The sequence below is a fragment of the Lissotriton helveticus genome, chromosome 9 (genome assembly GCF_964261635.1).
Source record: "Lissotriton helveticus chromosome 9, aLisHel1.1, whole genome shotgun sequence".
In the NCBI taxonomy this organism is placed as follows: Eukaryota; Metazoa; Chordata; class Amphibia; order Caudata; family Salamandridae; genus Lissotriton; species Lissotriton helveticus.
The window spans coordinates 559,204,984-559,225,186 of NC_136070.1; the positions used below are offsets into that span (position 1 = coordinate 559,204,984).

At 43.3% G+C, this 20,203-nt stretch overlaps 1 protein-coding gene across 1 annotated transcript; it reads left to right on the top strand.

The window, feature by feature from the left end:
- The first annotated feature begins 4,527 nt into the window (after positions 1-4,527).
- On the top strand, positions 4,528-10,919 carry CCDC85B (coiled-coil domain containing 85B). Its single transcript, XM_078660461.1, has one exon. The coding sequence runs from the start codon at positions 5,796-5,798 to the stop codon at positions 6,396-6,398; it is 603 nt and encodes a 200-aa protein (XP_078516587.1). The 5' UTR covers positions 4,528-5,795; the 3' UTR covers positions 6,399-10,919.
- Positions 10,920-20,203: the final 9,284 nt, after the last annotated feature.

A 20,203-nucleotide genomic window follows, 5' to 3' on the forward strand; every position in this document is an offset into this window, starting at 1 on the left:
TGCGGATGCAAAACCTGTTGACTTTGCCAGTGCTTATTCTGTGGTGGCACTGCCTACGCTTGGTGTTTTGTATTCCATTAGTAAAAAACAATAAAATGTGTTAGAAAACATTTTCATGAGTGGCGGTACTCTCTGGGCCCTCAGCATTCGCTCGGTGCAAAATGCGGCTAATGCAACATCATTTCCCCAAACTGCTTCGGGTCCCCAGTCCGGCCCTGAGCGAATTATCTCCTTCTTAAACTGCTGAGTAGGTTTGGTAAACATAATCTGCACATTACAGTCCGTTTCAAAAGTCCTCTCCCTGCAGCAGCTTCAGAGTGAGTAGATGCTCAAAGTCGGTAAGAATACTTACATCAGCAATGTGGACATATCCTACAAAACAGTTTATTCTTTAAAAGACGCAAAAATGCTGACAGAAGCTTGTGATCTCTTATCTGACCCTTTCAGGGCGGTGCTGTTAAACTCACTGACAAATGAAAACCATGGCTTAATGTTTTTTTAAGCGCTATGACGCAGTCAGCACTGGCTGTCGTAGCGCCTTTTCTTCTGAGACGGGAGTAGAGGGGTGAAAAAAGGGACCAGAGGGGGGTTGGGAAGGACTGCAACAATGAAGAGGCCAGGAGGGAGTGGGTGGGAGGGACAGGGAAAACAACAAGGAGGGGTGGGGGGGGGGGGGGTGAGTAGAGAGCTCCTGCAACACATGAACTCTTACAGAGTACTAGAAGAAAAATGTTAAATATTGTAGCCCTAAAGGCGGAGGCCAGTGGAAGGACACTGTCTGCAGAGGCAGGAAACTGTACTTGGTCTAAGCTCCATTGATAACCAAACAACCAGAAGAACCAAAGAGAAAGTGGATGCAGGAGGAGACCCTCACCAATGAGAAGCAAAAAAATGAGAGCAATGTGGGAGCTAACCAATGGTAAGTAACGTTAAGTATGGGGTGGACTCAAACCTGTTTCAAATTTTTTTTTTGCTTGCAAGCGATGTCGTGTAATGTAAGGGACACTTGTGTAGCGCAGCTATCACCCAACGGGTATCCGAAGTGATAGTGCATGCATTGTCTAGATGAAACCTAAAAATAAAGAGACATACAGGTACCCATGCCCATGGACAAACATACATATAATCTCTCTTGGGTGGAAAACTGCATTAATCACATGGTCTGAACCACGTGTGCAGTTACAGTGCAAGCATTACTACGCTTGCCTTTATCACGCATATGCCTTTACCATGCATTTTCTTTTCACATGCATGCCTTTACAGCGATTTTTGTTGTAGGGCGGTAAAGGTATAAAGTGCTCTAGACTCAGAGCGAGTGGGTGGGAGGTGTTGGAGACTTGGAGGGACTTCCTGCCCGGATGAAATTGTGAGGAACGGGAAGGATCGGGATGCAGCTTGGTGAGTAGTTTTCTGGGCATGGTTGGGGTAGTTTTTAGGGCTGGGTTTTAGGACTCAGGGCAGGTGGTTGGGGTAGTTTTTAGGGCTCTGGGAGGTTTTAGAATGGGGGCTGGGGTGTTTTTATGGTAGGGACGCCTGTTTTAGGGTTTAGAGCTGGGGCAGGGTTGTTATCAGGGCTGGGGCCCGGTTTTAGGGCTCAGGGCGGGGTCGTTTTAGGGTTTGGGCCAGCTTTAGGGCTCAGAGCGTGGGCTGGGGTGTTTGTAAGTATGGAGTTGGGGTCGTTTTCAGGGCCGGGTTTTAGGGCTCAGTGCAGGGGGCTGGGGTGTAAGCTTTACCAAGCATAAGCCTTTACCAAGCATGCCTTTACAATGAAATTAGTTGTGGAGTCATGCATGGTAAAGATGCAGTCATGGTAAAGACCGCCTTAAGGCATGAAATGTAATTGCATGCATAGTTCCATCATACAACTCTCTTGGGCACAGACCAACAGACATACTAGTACCAAAGCAGAGGAAGGCATGTATAGATAACACATATAGACAAAGTTATAACCAGCAAGACATACTGACACATGGTCACAGAGAACATACAGAGGCACAGTCACAAGTGACACACATGAAAACTGACACATTATTGGCTTCTCCCTGACCACATCACTTATATGAAATTATGGAATTATGTAGACTACGTGTCCTTCTAAGGCCTACTTGCAATGATCACCTGTAGGTGAAAATATTGTAAAATCTGCATACTAATTCAGTCCTTCAACTTCTAAATATATTATGTCATTAACATTGCAATTCAGTACCTGCAAGAGTATCAGCACTAATGCATTGTACATTGGGGCAATCATTTATCTCCATGAAGGCTGAACAACATATGTCCTGGCCTGAAACTTCCTTTAAAAAATCATTAGTGTCAGGATTATAAAATGTGTTGTTATTCGGAGTGAACTAAATGAAGCCTACAAATCTCAGAATTGACTGATTTGTTAAATGACAGTTTTGGACAAAAAGCATGCTGTTTGGCACATATGCTGCAATTTTACACACCTTCATACATTGCAGGCTATCTTTGTTTACTTTATGTGGTTTAGTTGTCTACACAAAGCACACCTTTGGTATTTATGATGTTTGCAGTTCTGCTTATTTTTGTTTTATTGCTCTCAAGAGAATAAACGTGGTTTCTATGTTTACAACACAGATAAAAAAAAGAATAGGAATACATCATTTTCATTGAACATGGGAGATATAGGACTTGCTGAACTACTTCTCAAACTGATGCTATTCGAGTTAGGAAACAGCTTATGTAAACAGAAGATATTGCAACAAATGGCTGGCCCCAGAAAGCTTTATGTAAAGCCAGAACTTCTGTTTTTTTACAATACCACAAATGGAAACAGCAGATTTCACCTTAACAGCTAAACTTCACACTAATTCATGACACAAGCATACCCCTCTTGCTGCACCAGCCACACATTCTGCAATCAAACGCAGTGTATCGAAGTCCCATCTGGGTTTGATAAACAATTTGGCAAAAATGTTGCAAGCGGCCTTGAGCCAGATCTAAAATTGTACACCAGAAAGTCGCCATCAGCAGGAAACCTGAAAGTTACGAGGGATGGCTACAGATTAAGCTGCAAATGTATTTAGGGAATCCATAATTTCACAATTACCTTTGTGATTGAATTTATTAACCTGCCAACTACAGTTTAATGGAAGGCACTAGCACATCTGATCAGGCCAGACATACTTTGAATAGGACAGAAGTACTACTCAGTAGAGAGGGTTTACCATCAATGGGGAAGAAAAGCCACTTATCAGCATGAATAAGATATTGTGGGTAGGAAGAGAAGGCCTGTGAATTGGTGCACATAATGCAGATTCTATTCAAGGGCTTTCATATTACAACCTCAAACTCTCCGATGGGCAGAGTCAATTGAGTGGACACATTAGGTGATGTCCTCTGAAGTCAAAGAAGGCTTTGGGAACAGTGATGTGATGTCCTCCTTCAAGGCTGGCCAGAGTAGTTGTTTTCTACTAGTGATGTGGTGCCTGTCAGCAGGTGAAAGTATCAATGGCTGTCTACTAGTGACATAGTATCTTCCACCAGGTAGCAACTGAAACGGATGTTTTTTCCTCATGATCTTCTGTCTTCCTACACATGTTTAGTGAGTGACTGCTCCTGGTGACGGACGTGGCATTCGCCTACAGATACAATGGCTGTCTTCTCTTCCTGATGTGGTTGGTGTATTCCTCTTGAGAAGGACCATAATGGCTGTATTTTCCAATGATGCAGTTTCCACCTGTAGTGGCTGCATACTTATGACATAGTGTTCACCTACTGGAGAAGACGGCACGGATGTCTCTTTGTGGATTGTCCTGCTGCATTTGAGGACAGCTGTACTTGTCCCCTTCTCTTGGTGTGGATTCTTCCTACAGGTTTGCCTACCATTTGTTATCTTTTATTGGTACTGTGTCCTCATAGAGGTGAGGGTTTCAATTACTTTCTTAAATATGCCTCCCCCTGCAAATAAGAGCTGAAGTGCTTGACCACTATCGATATGGGGTCCTCCAATGTAGCTCTGTAGTTGCGGTCTTCTCGGAGTCATGTGGCAACCCCCTGCAGAGGTTTGGAGTGGTTGTTTTCTCCATCTACTGATGACTGATATTAATTGGTTATTTGTATAGCACTTGATACCGCACCTCTGGCGCAGTATAATAATAATACCGAGCCCTCCCCGTAATATGAGGTATACCCCTTTCTGTGAGCGGGGGAACAGTGGTCCCTATTTAGTGACCTACGCCTGCAGCATAGAAACGGACTCGTTGTCTACTCCTCTGAGGCAGCGGCTCCCAACACCTCTCTGGCCCAAGCAATTGTGTATTTAGCCTAAAATAAGAGGTTTCTTGGTATTAGGAGGATTAGGTCGAGGTAATTAACATCGTTTTCAGTTGCTCTAACCCCGAGGGTGGATAAAAGGGCCACTCTGGGGGTAGAGAACAGGCAGGTGCCAAGACGCAACGAGGGCTGCGGCGTGCGTGATGGTATTAATATTAACGCCAGGCTGACCGTTGGTGTCCTCGCGGTCCGGGGTGGTGCGCGCGCTGGGAGGCGGCGTGCGTCCCCGCGCAGGTGCACGTCGCGTCGTCAGGACGGAGCCCGAGACCGCGCAGTGCGCCTCAGGCCGGGGATCCCAGCGCAGGAGACGGGGGCGCAGGTGGGGCCGCCCCCCGAGAGCCGCGGTGGGAACTCCCTCCATTGTTAAGCTGCTCGGACAGGATATCCTCTCGAGCCCAGGACGGAATTGTGTTTTTTTTTTTCACGGGCGGCTTTTAGCGACATCCTGACGTCAGTTTTTTTTCCTCTTCCAATTCATTAGCCGCCGTGCCCCCTCCGCGCAGCATCGCCGAGCCCAGCAGGCGGGTCCCCCGTGGAGCTGCGGCACTGCCCGAGCGCCTCGGCTGCTCCTCCTTGGCTCCGCCATTCGCCGCCTCAGCTCCCTCCTCAGCTTTGTTCCCCGATTTCCCTGCGCCTGCTCAGAGCTCGTCCACCCGCGGTCGGACCCAGGAGCCGTCGGCTGGGGCTCGATGCTCCTCCATCGCTCGGAGATGGCTGTGATCCCGTTGCGCAGCCTTCGCCCGGAGGCATCGGCCTGAGGAGATTGAATACCGGGCACCACCGTCAACGAACCACCAGCTGTCTCCCGTGGTGGTCCTCTCTGCCAAGATGCTGCGGCTGGCGGAGCTCCAGCCGCGCAACATCGCTGCGGAATACCCCATCACCCACTGCTTCTCCCGGCCGCCGCAGCCTGCCACCCGCGCCTGAGCCAAGAGGACACGGCTGAAGGCAAGCATCTCTGCCTGTTTCTCTCTCATCCACCATTAGCCAGGCTGAGAACACCAAAAGCCCACCTCATCTTGGGAAGTACCCCAGCGAGCTACAGTCTCTGGTCGCCACTGCTGCCAGCCATTGACAAAGCAGTTGGATCACCTGCTTAGACCATAGGATACCCCAGTGAAGGAGAGTTTTCATTTTTGATACACATTTTTTTTGGTGCTTTGATGTTTTCATGGCCCATTTTTTCCCTCTCCTTTGCAACAGGCAGTAGCCTTAATCCTCTTGCTTGTTCATTAATCTCTCCTAGAGATTCCTGCAATCCGGATTTGGAATGGATTAGGGGAGTGGGCAATTTTCTTTAGTAACAGATGCAGTGGATTCATTTTTGTTCCTGCCGCTAGTCTTGGCTGATGTATTTTTCTCCGCTACATGGAATGCTGATTTAAGGAGGATTAATTCTACCCAAGGCTGGAAGTTTATTTTTTAGACTTGTACACTGATTGGTGCTTGAGCTCAAGCAGTCACACGTGCACACAGTGTCTTTCCTGGACAGCAGAATGAGTGGTGAGCAAGACCTGCTCAGTAAGGACCTTTCCAAGATGTCTGATGAGGAGGTTCTTGCCTACAGCAAGGAGGATCTGGTACAAAAGCTGCGTAAGGAGGAATCCCAGAAGATTGCAGCCCTTATTCAGCGGGGTCGTCTAATCAAGGAGGTTAACAAGCAGCTACAGGAGCACCTAACTGAGATCCGTGAGCTCAAGCAGGTGAACCATCGTCTTCAAGAGGAGAACCAGGAGCTGCGTGAGCTCTGCTGCTTTCTCGATGATGACCGACTCAAAGTGAAGACCCTTTCCCGCGAGTGGCAGCTTTTTGGCCATCATGCAGCCAAGGTGATGCGAGATGACCTCGGGGGCTACCTGAAAAAGCTGTCAGAGCTGGAGCGACTGCAGGGTGATTTGGTGAAGGAGAACGTGGACCTCAAGGAGCTGTGTCTGGTGCTAGAAGAAGAGTGTGTCAGCAGAGGCTCAGACCCCAGCCCCATTGGGTCATCCGAGCTCAGCCTACCTTGTGGGCCCCGTGACTTGGGCGATGGTAGCTCCAGCACAGGCAGCGTGGGCAGCCCAGACCAGCTACACATAGCCTGTTCGCCAGATGATTAATGTGCCTGAAGTGGTTGGAATGGGGTGGGCAGTCTTGGTCGCACAAAGACAATCAGTGAAATGTGTGGCGGCTACCAACAATGCTTGACCTAGAAGGACTTGCTCCACCTGAGGCCATGCGGTGGTAAGACGGAGCACATCCTTATCCTTGCTCAGCCCCCAGATGAATGTCTTGTCTAAGAGTGAGGCCAATGAGATGCAGTAATTGGAAAGTTGGTCTCCTTTTGTGGCAGAGCATGAAAACGTTTGTAGTCCATGAGGGCCTGCATGCTTGGTTAGCAGGAATGGTTGAGCAGGCCCAGTCTAGCCAGTCAGAGGTGCCAATGAGAAATGCCTAAATCAGGCACTTTCTCCCATCGGTGCCAACCCCTGCAGCAGGTGCTCCTGGTGCAGGGACACTCAGGGAGCGGGCACTCCCTCCTTTGCTTTCTGGTTACATCAAGGACCCACCTGCCATCACATCAAATTTTAAAAACTCAGGACAATGGCTTTTCTGCGGGCTGACATGCTTGCAGCCCCCGTCAGACAGATCCGCAGCAATACTGATTCGTAACAGCAGGTGTGATATTTTTTTTAGGAGCCCCAATGGGGGCATTTTTCTGCTTGTTTCACAGGGCCGTTTTGCAGATTTCAGGTTTTTCTGTGTAAATTACTATTTTTGTTTGCTGGTTTGGATGGTTGTCCTGGAAGCAGAAGATTTTGGCATACCTATGTCAAAGTTGGTTTACAACAAGCCGTCTGGTATCAGTGATGGAGAAAAAAAGAAATAAATATGTTTTAAAGAATAAAATACCCCCTTTAAGTCGTTGTTTCTCAGCATGAGGTATGAGGTATATTTGCAAATATTTTGGATAGCATTTGACTTTTTTCATAATTTTTCTTTGCTTCCCAAAGGTGGTCATTTTGGGGGAATTTAAGGTGTTCCCCATATATTCTTCATGGCACAAACTGTATTTAAATCTTTTAATGTTCTCCAGCTAAAAATACGTGATTTTGTTGTGATGGTCATATCCTTGAGGTTGTTATTAGAGGTCTTATTTCACAATTATTTGTAATAGATAACCCTGCTCTTAACACATCTGGGCAGATTTGTCTATTGAAGTACATACCGCTTAAGATTCAGTGGCTTTAGAGGCAAGGTTTGAGTGTTTGGGACAAAAGATGATGGTTTTACAGTAAGCCTGGATTATTAGGAGTGAGAATGTGCAAAAGTCTACAAGGCCATTAAAACTGGCTAAGACTTACATCCTGCATTCCATGGTGTGAGACTCTATTGCTGTCAGTGGTGCATAGGAGAGGCTTTTCGAGAGGAGTCGACTGCAGGCAGATGATGCAAACCACCACTAAATTCTGCTCATTCATTGACACAGCCAGAAAAGTAGATCTAATTTGAGGGTGTGGGTCGAGCAGACAATCATCTGGCATGCACTGCTGATGGTTGTGGAAAGGAAATGCATTGGCTCAGGGAAAGAAATATGTGGGAATGGAGGAGTGATTTAGTAATTATGGAAGGATTAAGGAGGGAAGCAGCTGCAAGCTCTTCGGTACTTTGTGAATAGTTAAGAGTTGCCTGAGATATCAGTTTTTGATGGCTCTTTTAGTCTCACAGGGCTTGAGGTAAGACGCAAGGACAGTAAGCAAACATGGCTGTCGGAGATATATTTATATATGTTGTTTCTACCCCTTACCCTCTCCGTAGCCAGCGCAGCAGCAACTAGGAGAATGTGTAGAACAAAAAATGGGACAACCTGGGGGTTGATCGAAGGGTGTGTAATATCTGTTCAGCTATCCGGTATTTTTGATTAATTGAACATGAGAGCTAGGAAGTTATGGAGGGAGGAAGGCAGAGGTGGAGAGAATGGGTGGAAGAATCAGATTAGACACAAAATGCTGTAGTTAAGGAGAAATATCTGGGAACCGAGGGAGAGAGAAAGAGAAGGCTGGAAATTGAATGAGGAAGAAATTGTGGGTGAGACGATCACATAGAGAGCAGAACGATAGAATAAGCATTTGCAATGCATTCAGTCTCTCCTTTGGGATCTTATATGTATTTAGCTATGCAGCACATTAGCCTGGGCCTTGAAACATCCACTGTTCTTTAACATGGAGGGAAAGTAAGCACCAAACTGTGTGACACACCAGGTATGGGAACACATGGAGAGAAATATTGCCTTTCAGCGGGAAATGGTATAGTCCAAAGCACTGTTTTTAATATGAAAGCAGGGCCTTCGGTGGTCATCTCACTGAAAATACAAGATTTGAAAGAAATATTACTGTCTACGGGTGCTCGTGGAAGACCATTTCTTTAGACTGGAATCTTGCGAATGCTAAAGTGATTCTTGTATTTTACTAACCTCTGCTGCTCGTTTTCTATCAAGAAAGTTAAATAGAGGCAGTTGCCAGAAAAAAAAAAAGTCCCACAGCAGAAAGCAATTCTGGTATTTTACTGACCTTTACTGACCTCTGCTGTTTATTTTCTATCAAGACAGTTAAATAGAGGCAGTTGAACAGGAAAAAAAGTCCCTAAGCGGAAGCAGACAAGTCCTAGGGCTGATCTCCAGAGCCCACAAAGTACATACACTTATAAGTATATACTAAAGTATATATTCTAAAGTATATACAAGAGGTCTTGAATGCTCGATCTAAAAAGGGGATTTAGGTAGATTAACTGTGGTAGCAGGAGGTAGGATCACCAATAGGAGGAGACAAATTGGAGCAGTTTTGGCAGTGATGGAGTGAGAAGACGCAAGGGTGGAAGGAGATATATGTTACATATTTCAATGAATGAATCTGCAAAGCTGTGGCAGCTCTTATAAATCTACGGGCCAGGAAAGGATTAATAGGAATTGTTGCACTGACAGTAAGACACAAAGGTGAGTGGGAGACGGTGCAAGAGATAGAACAGGGATTGGAGAAGACCTAAAAATACAGTGTGAGAGAGAGAAAGGGTGGAGAAATAGGTGTACATGGAGTGGAATGGAGGAAGGAGAAGGGAGCGAGAAACTCATACAGGTGAAGATAGGAGGAAGGAAGTAGAGGAAAGAGCAGTAGAAAGAGGGGCAGACATGTAGAGGAAGGCAAGTAATAAATCACGACAGAAGATTGATGATGGAAGGGAGAGAGAAATGGAAGTTCGACTTTGAAAGAAGGAGGAGAAGGATACAAACTTAGAGTAGGAGGGAAGTTGCAAAAGGGGGAGAGCAGGCAAGAGAATGAATGAGAAAGATGTGCAAATGCAGAGCACAACAGACAGTTACAGAACGATTGAAAATCTGCTGAATATTGAAGACAAGCAGGTTTGGGGAGAGAGGAGATGAGTTAGTGTGATATTACTATGTTTTGGAGGCGGCTCTGTGGCACCTTGGGTATTTAATGCCTGATCCCTCTAAAAATCTGCAAATTCTATTAGTATCATATTCTGCACCTTTAGCAAGGTTATGATCTTAAATGGTTCTAGCAAATCCAATAATTAACCCAAATCAATGGCAGACTTGTATTATTGTATGCAAGTGTTTTCATATTCTAGGTGAACACCACACCATGTAGTATACAGAATACGTTACCAATGAACACAGTCTCCTCAATTGGGATTTCGTAGGTCACTTGGGTTTTCTTTTCTTTTTATTCGTTGTTTTGTCCAGTGCCACATGCTGATGGCTTGTTGCAGAGGGTTGGCTTGCATTCATATAGGTAAGTGCAACTTCATTTACAAGTTTGTGGGAATCCAAATAGGGTAGCAAGTTGCTCCGTCTGTATGATCGCAGAATTGTTCCGTCAGTAGCTATTTTGTTCTATTTAGTTTAACAGGCCCACCAGTCACACCTTGAAAGAACATTCTAGAAATGAAACTCAGAAACACCATAGTTCATTTTGTAACCAAAAGGACGTCAATCAGAAATCTCTTTCAGTCCTTAGTGGCATTCCCATTCTGTGAAATAGTTAAATAGGTAATAAAAATGTGATGCAATTTATTAAACATTGCTTGAGATTGAAAAAGCTAATGACGTAGACCGTAAAATTGACTAAACATCAAATGTCCTAAACTTTGCTCTTTAGGAACTGATTGGAACGTATCTACCTTTATAGCTACTACATGATGATGTCTAAGAATTCTTTTCTAGAGAGAGGTACAGGAGCTTGTAGGATCTAGGTTGATCTAGGGCATTAATGCCCTTCAATGTAAGATTTTATTGTGAATGTATATTTTGCCAAAACACTTAGCACTGATGTTATCAAACTTAAAAAATACTAACGTTTACCACTTACAATATCTATGCAATGTTAACAACTCTTGGCCCAGTCCAAATGAGAAGCTTTGTGTAGAAGGGAGATGCTTATGTAGGATGAGGGTGGAGCACTCCCAGGAAAGTTGAGCTTGCTTTGGAACCGTAACCAGATAATCTCAGGACTTTTGAACTTAAGTGAATGAACATGAATGAAGGAATGAATGAACACTTTATTGTTTGGTTAATTAAAACAATTACAAATTGAAAACAACAATAAAGATACAGTCTGTTAAAATACTCTATGAAAACACCCAAATATGAAATCCATTTCACATAGAGACCTAGAATCCGGGCCGTACCACGCCTTTAGAAACAAAAGTTAAAAAGTTAATTTTTTTTTACTTTTGTGAAACTGTAAGGTCATCGTTGTAATTATTTTCATTGAATTTCAAGTAGTTTTGTAATGCTATTCCTTAATTTTATTTTTATAGATCGCTGCTGTCTTGTTTCATTTATATGGTATTTGGATAGAGATCTCAAACGGGAGTGTAATTTATCTTGTATATATTAAAAAACACAGTCAACTGAATTTCATTAGTCGAAATTCTGCAGATAGTTCAATTTAAGCCGTGAAACCATGCATGGTAAGTTCGTAAAGTTCTTGTCATCCTTTTCTCAGCTACAGAATCCTAATCAAGTCTAATATGTGCTAAAGTTCTACTATGTTAGTAGGCTAGAACGTTTTTTTGTAATCTTAATTGTGGAGTAGGTTTGTACTCAATGAAAACACATAGAGTTAAGATGAGCAATCAAATGAGACAGACCCGGTTTATCTGTGCCAAGCGGGTCATGCATTTACATTCCTTCCTTCGTTTTGTGATCTTATACAATGATCCACCAACCCTTAAACCTGTCCTGCACCTCTACATTTTGAACCACTGATGTCACATGTAGGTAGGCTATACTGGTGATTTTCCAATTCAAAATGTACGTAAGTACTTCACTTTTTTTTCCGTTGCATGTCTTGTTTGGTTCTTTACCTAGTTTTGCTTGCTGAAATATCAGAAAATCGTAAAGGCCTTATTACGAGTTTGGCGGTTCAACCACCCTAACACTGTGGCACTAGGAGATCGTTGCGCCAGTGGTCCATAGATGCTGTATTACGAGTTTACCACAGTGACAATGGTGTGGCTGCAGAGATTTTGCAGCAGTGTTGATTATTTTTCCACATGTACCGATGCCTGTGTGAGCATTTCAACAGTATATGTGGCGAATGCACACATTTGCAAGATACATGTGGAAAAATACCACCTACCCATTGCCGGTGTCGGGCCCATATGTGGGAAGTCCAGGCAATGGGTATATGGTACAAAAAGGACTCATCTGTACATCGCCCAATCAGGGTCGTAATCCTTGGAGTGAAGTTGCTGCTGTGAAGGGGGGCCTGAAGAAAGGGATCCACGTCTAACTCTAGCCGAAAGAACAAGAAAGGGGTGAGTTCACACCCCAAATCATTTGTTTCTGCTGACTTGAAGGTGGAGGTTCACCGCTGCAGTCAGCTCGTGGAAAAGCCAGCCCATAATACGGACTGCGGAGAAACTCCCCTGTACCGTCCTATGGCAGCTGCCTCCCTGGCCGTGACCCCGGTGGTCTGCGGTGCGCTGGCGGTGTCAGCTGTTCAGCCACTGTCTTCCAAAATGCAATCCACACAACTAGTAATACGGCCATCAGACTGCCACACTCACTGCATTTGGACCGCAACCCTTAATACAGCTCCAGTGAGTGTGTACAATTGTTTAATGTGATTTTAAAATTGCTCAATAAAGTTTGTCTTTCACCTCCTACCCATACATTCTTACCCATACATCTGCATGGTAAATTCTGACTTTCCATTGCCTGATGATGTTGCTTCCTCTCTCCCAGTGCTCTTTGACATTGTGTCATCACTTTTATTGTCAGCAACAGGATTGGGAAGTGAAACGCCTAATCAGTTGAACAAAAGTAAAGGCAAATTTAGTCTGTGGAGAAAATTTGTTTCATTATGTGAAGGTTTTTATAATGTGTTTAATACCTATGTTTTCCAGCTGCTTTGGATGCTGGGGGGAAAGAGTACAAGGGGCCGACCAAAATACAGCATGGGAGGGTATTCTGATTCAGAAGGTCTAGTTTATTCCTGCCCATGAGTTTTTCTTGATGTGAATGAATGTGGGGCGATATCATCAGATAATTCCTATTTAGCCTCCCAAGGTTGCAGAAAGGAAACTTTGGGTGTTGTCTGGCTTTTCAAATGGAGAGCATTGGGAAAAGGATTGGTGGCTCTGTGTGCAATTCAGGCGTGGGTTCCTCCATTTGTATGTGCTCCTGTAAAGTAGGTATTACAAGTAATGGGGTAACCCAGTAACCCTCAGAACCTGGGTAAGGGATATAAACAAAAAGGCTGGTTCGGTTGGGGACACACTTGAATTGAAAAATGTATTGAATACATATAGGAAACCAATTTACTTTGTGAATGATATATCAAGGAGGACACAAAACAATGACCACAGTGGAAGAGACAGTTCAATCTTTAGTATTTAACCTTTTGGCGTAAATTCAAAAGCAATATTTAAGCAAGCTGTCCAAACCACAACAAAAACATGTACTAGAAATACATTGAGTGGGAGAGTCGTGACTGGTGTCTGAGTGTTGGAAATGATTAAACAAATACAAACCAAATCATACAATTACACACAACAATACAGTCAAAGTATCCACTGTGCATTACAATAGTCTTAGAGGATAAATTATTTCTTAGGTTCCTTTGGACTCTGTGCAGGTGAATATATATACAGAACGTTAACGTTTCGACCCTAACAGAAATGCACTGGTTTGTGTGCATCAAAGGCGGGTCTTCATCAGGACTGGAATATAGTAGGACCGCCTTATTGGTAGTAGATGTATTATTCGAGTGTTCTTTTGGAGGGGAGCTTGTCAGCCGACTAACTCCTGCGGCATCAATTGCGCAATATTTCTTATGTCTTTATTTAAAATCCTCAACACCAGCCGGTGTGAAGATTCGCCATTCGGAAAATTACACGCACCCGGTGAGGCGTCTAGAACGCGCCGCCTGAGCAATCGCCATGGCGGCTCCGCCCTTCACAATCTTCACACCGGCTGGTCGAAACGTCGACGTTCTGTATATATATCCACCTGCACAGAGTCCAAAGGAACCTAAGAAATAATTTATCCTCCTGAGACTATTGTAATGCATAGTGGATACTTTGAATGTATTGTTGTGAGTAATTGTATGATTTGGTTTGTATTTGTTTAATCATTTCCAACACTCAGTCACCAGTCACGACTCTCCCACTCAATGTATTCCTAGTACATGTTTTTTTGTGTTTTGGACAGCTTTCTTGAATATTGCTTTTAAATTTACGCCAAAAGGTTAAATACTAAAGATTGACCTGCCTCTTCCACTGTGGTCATTGTTTTGTGTCCTCCTTGATATATCATTCACAAAGTAAATTGGTTTCCTATATGTATTCAATACATTTTTCAATTCAAGTGTGTCCCCAACAGAACCAGCCTTTTTGTTTATATCTGTAAAGTAGGTAAGCAGAACAAATGTGTTTTTAGGTCCCTCTGAAACTTAAGTCTATTATTTGGTAAAGAATGAGTTCCAGTGATTTGAGACTTGAAAGTTTATGGACTTGTGCATTTTTGGGCCTCTGTATGTCTAAGGAGGCTGATGGTAGTGAATTGACAGGATAGGAAGCCTTAGATAAGTATCCTGGAAAGAGACCCGGCTTTATGTAGTACAGAGTGGTACTTTAAAATGTGTTCTTGCCTTGATTGGGAGACACTAATTACCTATGGTCAGGTTGTACCATTGTTCCACACCCTGTAGTTTGAATAGTGTCGTCGTGACTACGGCAATACAGTAATCCTAATCTAATATTATCAAAGGCAGAAAGAAGTTGGGCTACCTTTTTTAGAGTGTAATAATGGTCTGTGATGTGAGATAAAAGTAATGCATTTAAAGAGATCTTCATACACATTCAGACTACCATAAAATATCTAAACAAAAAAAAGCCATGCCAAAGTAGATATGTTTTTTTATAGTGAAACTCTTCTACCAAGTGTCACTGACACACAGAACAGAATCAGCGGTGTCATCTTTCTTTGCATAGTGATTAGGGATCATACGTACAGTGGGGCACGTTACCCTCACATAGAACAAGTAAAGCACATAGGCATTTGTTTAAAATTCTCTCTCACAGAAGTACGGTCTTGGCTCCATCGATGGAAGCTTTCCTCAAACATAAAACAGATACTGACCACACCCACAGCCATGCATTTTTCTTCAGATAAAGTATTGGCAGCACCAGTGCAAGCACTTCCCTAGCAGCATTTGAATAAAAGTTGAAGTGTCCTGGGTGAGCCCACTTAGATGTGTTCAAAGGAACAAGAAGACTAAGAAAGTGTGCAAGTAATACAAGCCAAAAAAAGACAAAACATCTTGCTTCCTGCTCAGTGGCTGTGAATGAATGCTGGTTGGTGAAGGCCTGAAAATCGAAGAAACGCTTTTTGTCTCCATTGTGAAGAATCATTGCTGAGAGTTGAATATAACTAAGGCAATCTTTCATGTACACTGGTAGTTGTCAAGGTGTTTCATTTTTTTATTGGGAAATATATTAGTTCTACAAACATTAGGCACATGAAATAACATTAAGCATCACAACACATATATACACTACACCAGCATATTAACCACACCCATACTTTGATCCAGCTCAAAGAGTAAAAAAATAACCCTCTGGTTTGTGATGAAATCCTTAAGATCGGGGAGGCATGGTTAGTCAAATATGGCAGCAATGTGTGACTAATGGCAATATATAGCGTTCTATAAATCTCTGTAACATACCACCTCTTGCAATGCACTTACTCAAGCTTCCTTTAGCACAGGCATTGATAAGCCAGCCCTACTGCACCATGCACTGCCCGAAGCACATTACTTAGTAACAAATACAGGACTGATTAACTTCATGTAGATAAGTTTGAAGAAGTACTTGAAGCATTTATTAAAGGGCATTGTAGCAGCTCCAAGATGAATTTCATTTTGGATCGGGATATCAATTAAGTGCAAGAAAACAAAAAATAACTATTGTAGTTGAACTTTGTGGCGTAGTTGTAAATGGTAGTCTCTGTATAGTATATTATGTGCATGTGGTATATTCAATTTAGGGCATTCGTAGTAGAAAATAGGGGGTAGACAGGGTAGAATATGTACACGCCATTAAATCAGTGTAGATCATGTACGAGGAAGCTGATGTATGATATAGAGCGTTGTAGTATTGGCAAGGTGCGGGTGTTTTATGGTATTGATTTTGTTGGCAGTAGATTATGTAAGTGGTGGTGAAAGGCTTTGGTTGCAGAGGATGGTGTAGTTTGGAACATGTGGTTTATGGTGTTTGTGATAGCATTTAGTGTAGCTAGTGCAGGTGGCTCCGTTGGTTTAGTTCATGCATACGTTGTAGTGGGTATATGTCCTGATGCCGAAGGGGGGTTTGTTTAGTCACTGTGTAGGAATTGTAGATTGATTGATATGAGATGTGGACAGAGAGGAGATGTTATGGCCCGGGCCACTGTAACTATGCGCTTGTACCGCGGCTGCAATGTCCTCACAATTATGGATAAACTGTACTTCTTCATATTTCTTCGCCTCTTTATATTTTGCAGATTTCACAAAAAAAATGTTTCTAGCTTAAGAGGATAAAGTTATTAAAGGAACATGTGATGTGGCAGATATTTCGCAAAGGTTAAGTGATCACCATTCAATTGTTGATTGCTGTATCAGGACTTAAACTGGTTCTAAGGAGGGGGTGAATCTTGGGCTAGACCGTATTATTGGTCCTCATTGATAGGAAGTGCTTTTGCTTACTGCTTGAAAACATACTGATCTATTTCAAAGTAATTTAAACCGGTTGGAAATAATGTCTCCTCCTTTTTCTTTAAATGTTTTCTTAGTTTTGTCAGCTAAATTCATGCTATTTCGCAAACATTGTTCTCAAAGCAGCAGTTTGGCTGCCATTGGAATTTATGCTTACACCTACAGTAACAACTGCTGAATAATTGACACCAAAGTTGGCATGAAAGTACAGCTTCACTCAAAGTGTGCTTTTGTTGGTTTGGTGAAAATCATGCAGTATTTTTTTTTCTTTTTTAGAACTAAGCGTTTGTAAAAAATGTATAGGGGGTTGACAATGTTAACAGTTTTATGTATCTAAGCTGTTTAAGTTGTGATTCATGACACCTTTCAATCACATTTAAATTATTTGACAACTTTGACTGGCTAGTAAAGGTCTCTAAAAAAAAATTGTTTCACGATCTTGAAAATCGCAAATCTGTTTCAGATCACCAGATTCGCACTGGAAAAAACAACCTTCCACTGGACATTGAAGCAGTATACCAAGTGTCTGACCAGAGGGTAGTTGTTTGGGACGGGTTGTTGACGGGGAGAGGGGCCATTGGCGTGAAAAACAGATAAGTGAAAAATTTCGAAAGCTGGGAGTGATTTATGATTAAAAACGTGATTGCAATACCCACTATTTTATGTAGTGGAATTGTTTGTCATTTTGTAAAGAAAAATAAATAAATCACGATTTGGATTTGATTTGGAACGTTCATAAAAATGGTTAAAAAAAGTTAAAAGCAAAACACACAAGATGATGGACGGAATGTTGCACAATGGCAAAACATTCACCCCCAGTCACAGATCTGGGTTTAATCCATCGTTATTTTGCTCACCAAGCCACCCCACTCCACCGGAATCAAGCATCCTAGGACCGGTTTCTGGCTAACAGCCGTCTTCAGCCAGGATAGCTTGACTCCAGTGGCTTAGTGATGCTTGATTCCGGTCCAGGAAAGACATGGCTTGGCAGTTCGGGCTGGACAGTTCCCATGAGGCACAGAGTCAAGACTGATTTGCATATGGCCATGTCTGAACTGGGGTGGCTTGGTGAGCAAAATAACGATGGATTAAACCCAGATCTGTGACTGGGGGTGAATGTTTTGCCATTGTGCAACATTCCGTCCATCATCTTGTGTGTTTTGCTGTTCACCCTATGTGGGAAGGGTATGCCCAAACAAGGGTCCCTTGCTCACGAAGCCACTGGAGTCAAGCTATCCTGGCTGAAGACGGCTGATAGCCAGAAACCGGTCATAGGATGCTTGATTCCGGTCCAGGAAAGACATGGCTTGGCAGTTCGGGCTGGACTGTTCCCATGAGGCACAGGGTCAGGACTGATTTGCATATGACCATGTCTGAACTGGCGTGGCTTGGTGAGCAAAATAACGATGGATTAAACCCAGATCTATGACTGGGGTGAATGTTTTACCATTGTGCAACATTCCGTCCATCATCTTGTGTGGTTTAAAAAAAGTTAAAAGACATTAGGGGTGTGAGGCAGAGAGATAGAGAAGAAAATAACAGGGGAGAGCTAAAGGCGCTGTACAGCTGAAGGTTAGGCCAAACGGGGTGGGTGTCAGAAACTGGATGAGTGCAGCGTCTGATTGCAGTCCAGGTTCTGTAGCCAACTTCTGCTACTCAAGGGTGAAGGCTGTATGAATTGGGGTTGGTTGGTGGAAGCGGGTTGGACTTAGGGCTTGATCACAAGCTAGGCCCTGTGGCCAACTCCCTCTGCCCATGGCCAAAGGTCGTTTTCATTGGGGGTTAGTAATATAGTGTAGTATTAAAAAATACAGATTCACTGAAAAATTAAAAAACACAGTTAAAAACAAATTACGGTTGTTGCTCAAACGTTCTAAATACCTCTGAAATTCGCCAGTAATGGTGTGCTGTGCACACAATGCATGCCATTACAGGTGTCAGCTGTCATGCTTAAAACATCCATCTGCAGATGCACTAACAAGGTAATCATCCAAGAGTTAAACATGAAGCCAATATGAGGTATGGCATGTGTTGTGTGCATTGATAACCATAACGGGTATATTTCAGGGGTTTTACACGTTTCAGCCAGAACTATAACTCAGTTTTTAACTTTGTTTCCTTTAATTTCATTATTTCTTTTAATGAATAACTTAATTAAAACCACCACTGTGCACAGCCTGTGGCCCTGCGTAGCGGGGGTTGGGTGCAGCGTCTGTAGTGCGGTCCTGTGCCAAACATGCCATGAGCTCCCAATCACTAATGCTGAGGGGCCATAGCCATACCAGCTGGGGTTGGTTGCAGGACTTGGTCACAGCGCCGGATTCATCAAAGTCACTCAATTACTTTGACTGTTTGCAACTGTGGCCAGGCACTGGACCCAACCTCCAGCTGCATCAATGACTTGCAACAGGGCCTGGCCTGAGGTCAGGCCAGAGCCCCACCCACTACAGGGTAGGTTGGGTACAGTGCCTGAACTCTACGGCACTCCATTGTGCTGAAATGCAGTATACGCCACTGTATTGCACCACAAACCCATGTATTTTATATCTTTTTGCAAGACTACATTTCGCACCACTCCACTAAACCACATTTCACTGTATGTCACTAGACTCTTCACTGCTATAATTAACCCTACTGAGTTGTACGACACTCTACTGTACGCTACTCCACTATATGGCACTCCAGTGTACATCTGAACACCTAACGCCACTAAACTCCACATTATTACACTGAACACAACTGAATTCTTTGCTAGAACACCATCTTTTTACACTTAGGCCACTCCACTATATGCTTTTGCACTGTACCATATGCCACTGTAGTGTACGCTATTCTGCTCTGGCCCACCACACTGTACGGCACTCCAATATGCGCCACTCAATTTTATGCAATTTAACTTTACAATACTACACTGTAACACACTCCGCTTTTATGTAAGCCCACTGTACACCACTCCACTGTACCCCATTCCACTGTGTGGCACTCCACTGTACCCCATTCCGGTTTACTCTATTCCAGTTTACCCCACTCCACTGTACGCCACTCCACTGTATGTTATTTCAGTACACGATATTCTAATATATTCCCCTACACTGTACAACACTCCAGTGTATAACACTCCTCTGTACCCCAGTACAGTGTACACAAATACACCCTGTAATATTTACAAGACCTAAATGCCACTACATTCTATGCCACTCCAATATTCGCCACTCTATTGTATCTGAATTCACTGTACGCCACTACACTGTATGTGACACCACTCTGTCATTCCAGTGTATGCGATTGCATTATATGCCACTCTACTATACCTCATTCCACTTTACTCCAATCCATTATACCACAGTATACTGTACCATAGTACACTTCACAACAGTATCTGCCATTATATTGTACCACACTCCACTTCATAACACTCCACAAGACTAAACTGTATGACTATGTGTTAATAGCGTTATAAGCCAAAGATTAAAGAGAAGTTATAGTTAGGAAAACTTTGTTTGGTATACAAACCCAACTCAAACTACACAAACATAAAAATATCTAAAGTTATAGGTGTCTCTTGAATTAATGATTTCTGCACCACTTACATTCTTATTTATCTTATTTGTGCCAAGCACACCTTAAACTACACAACCATAACAAAT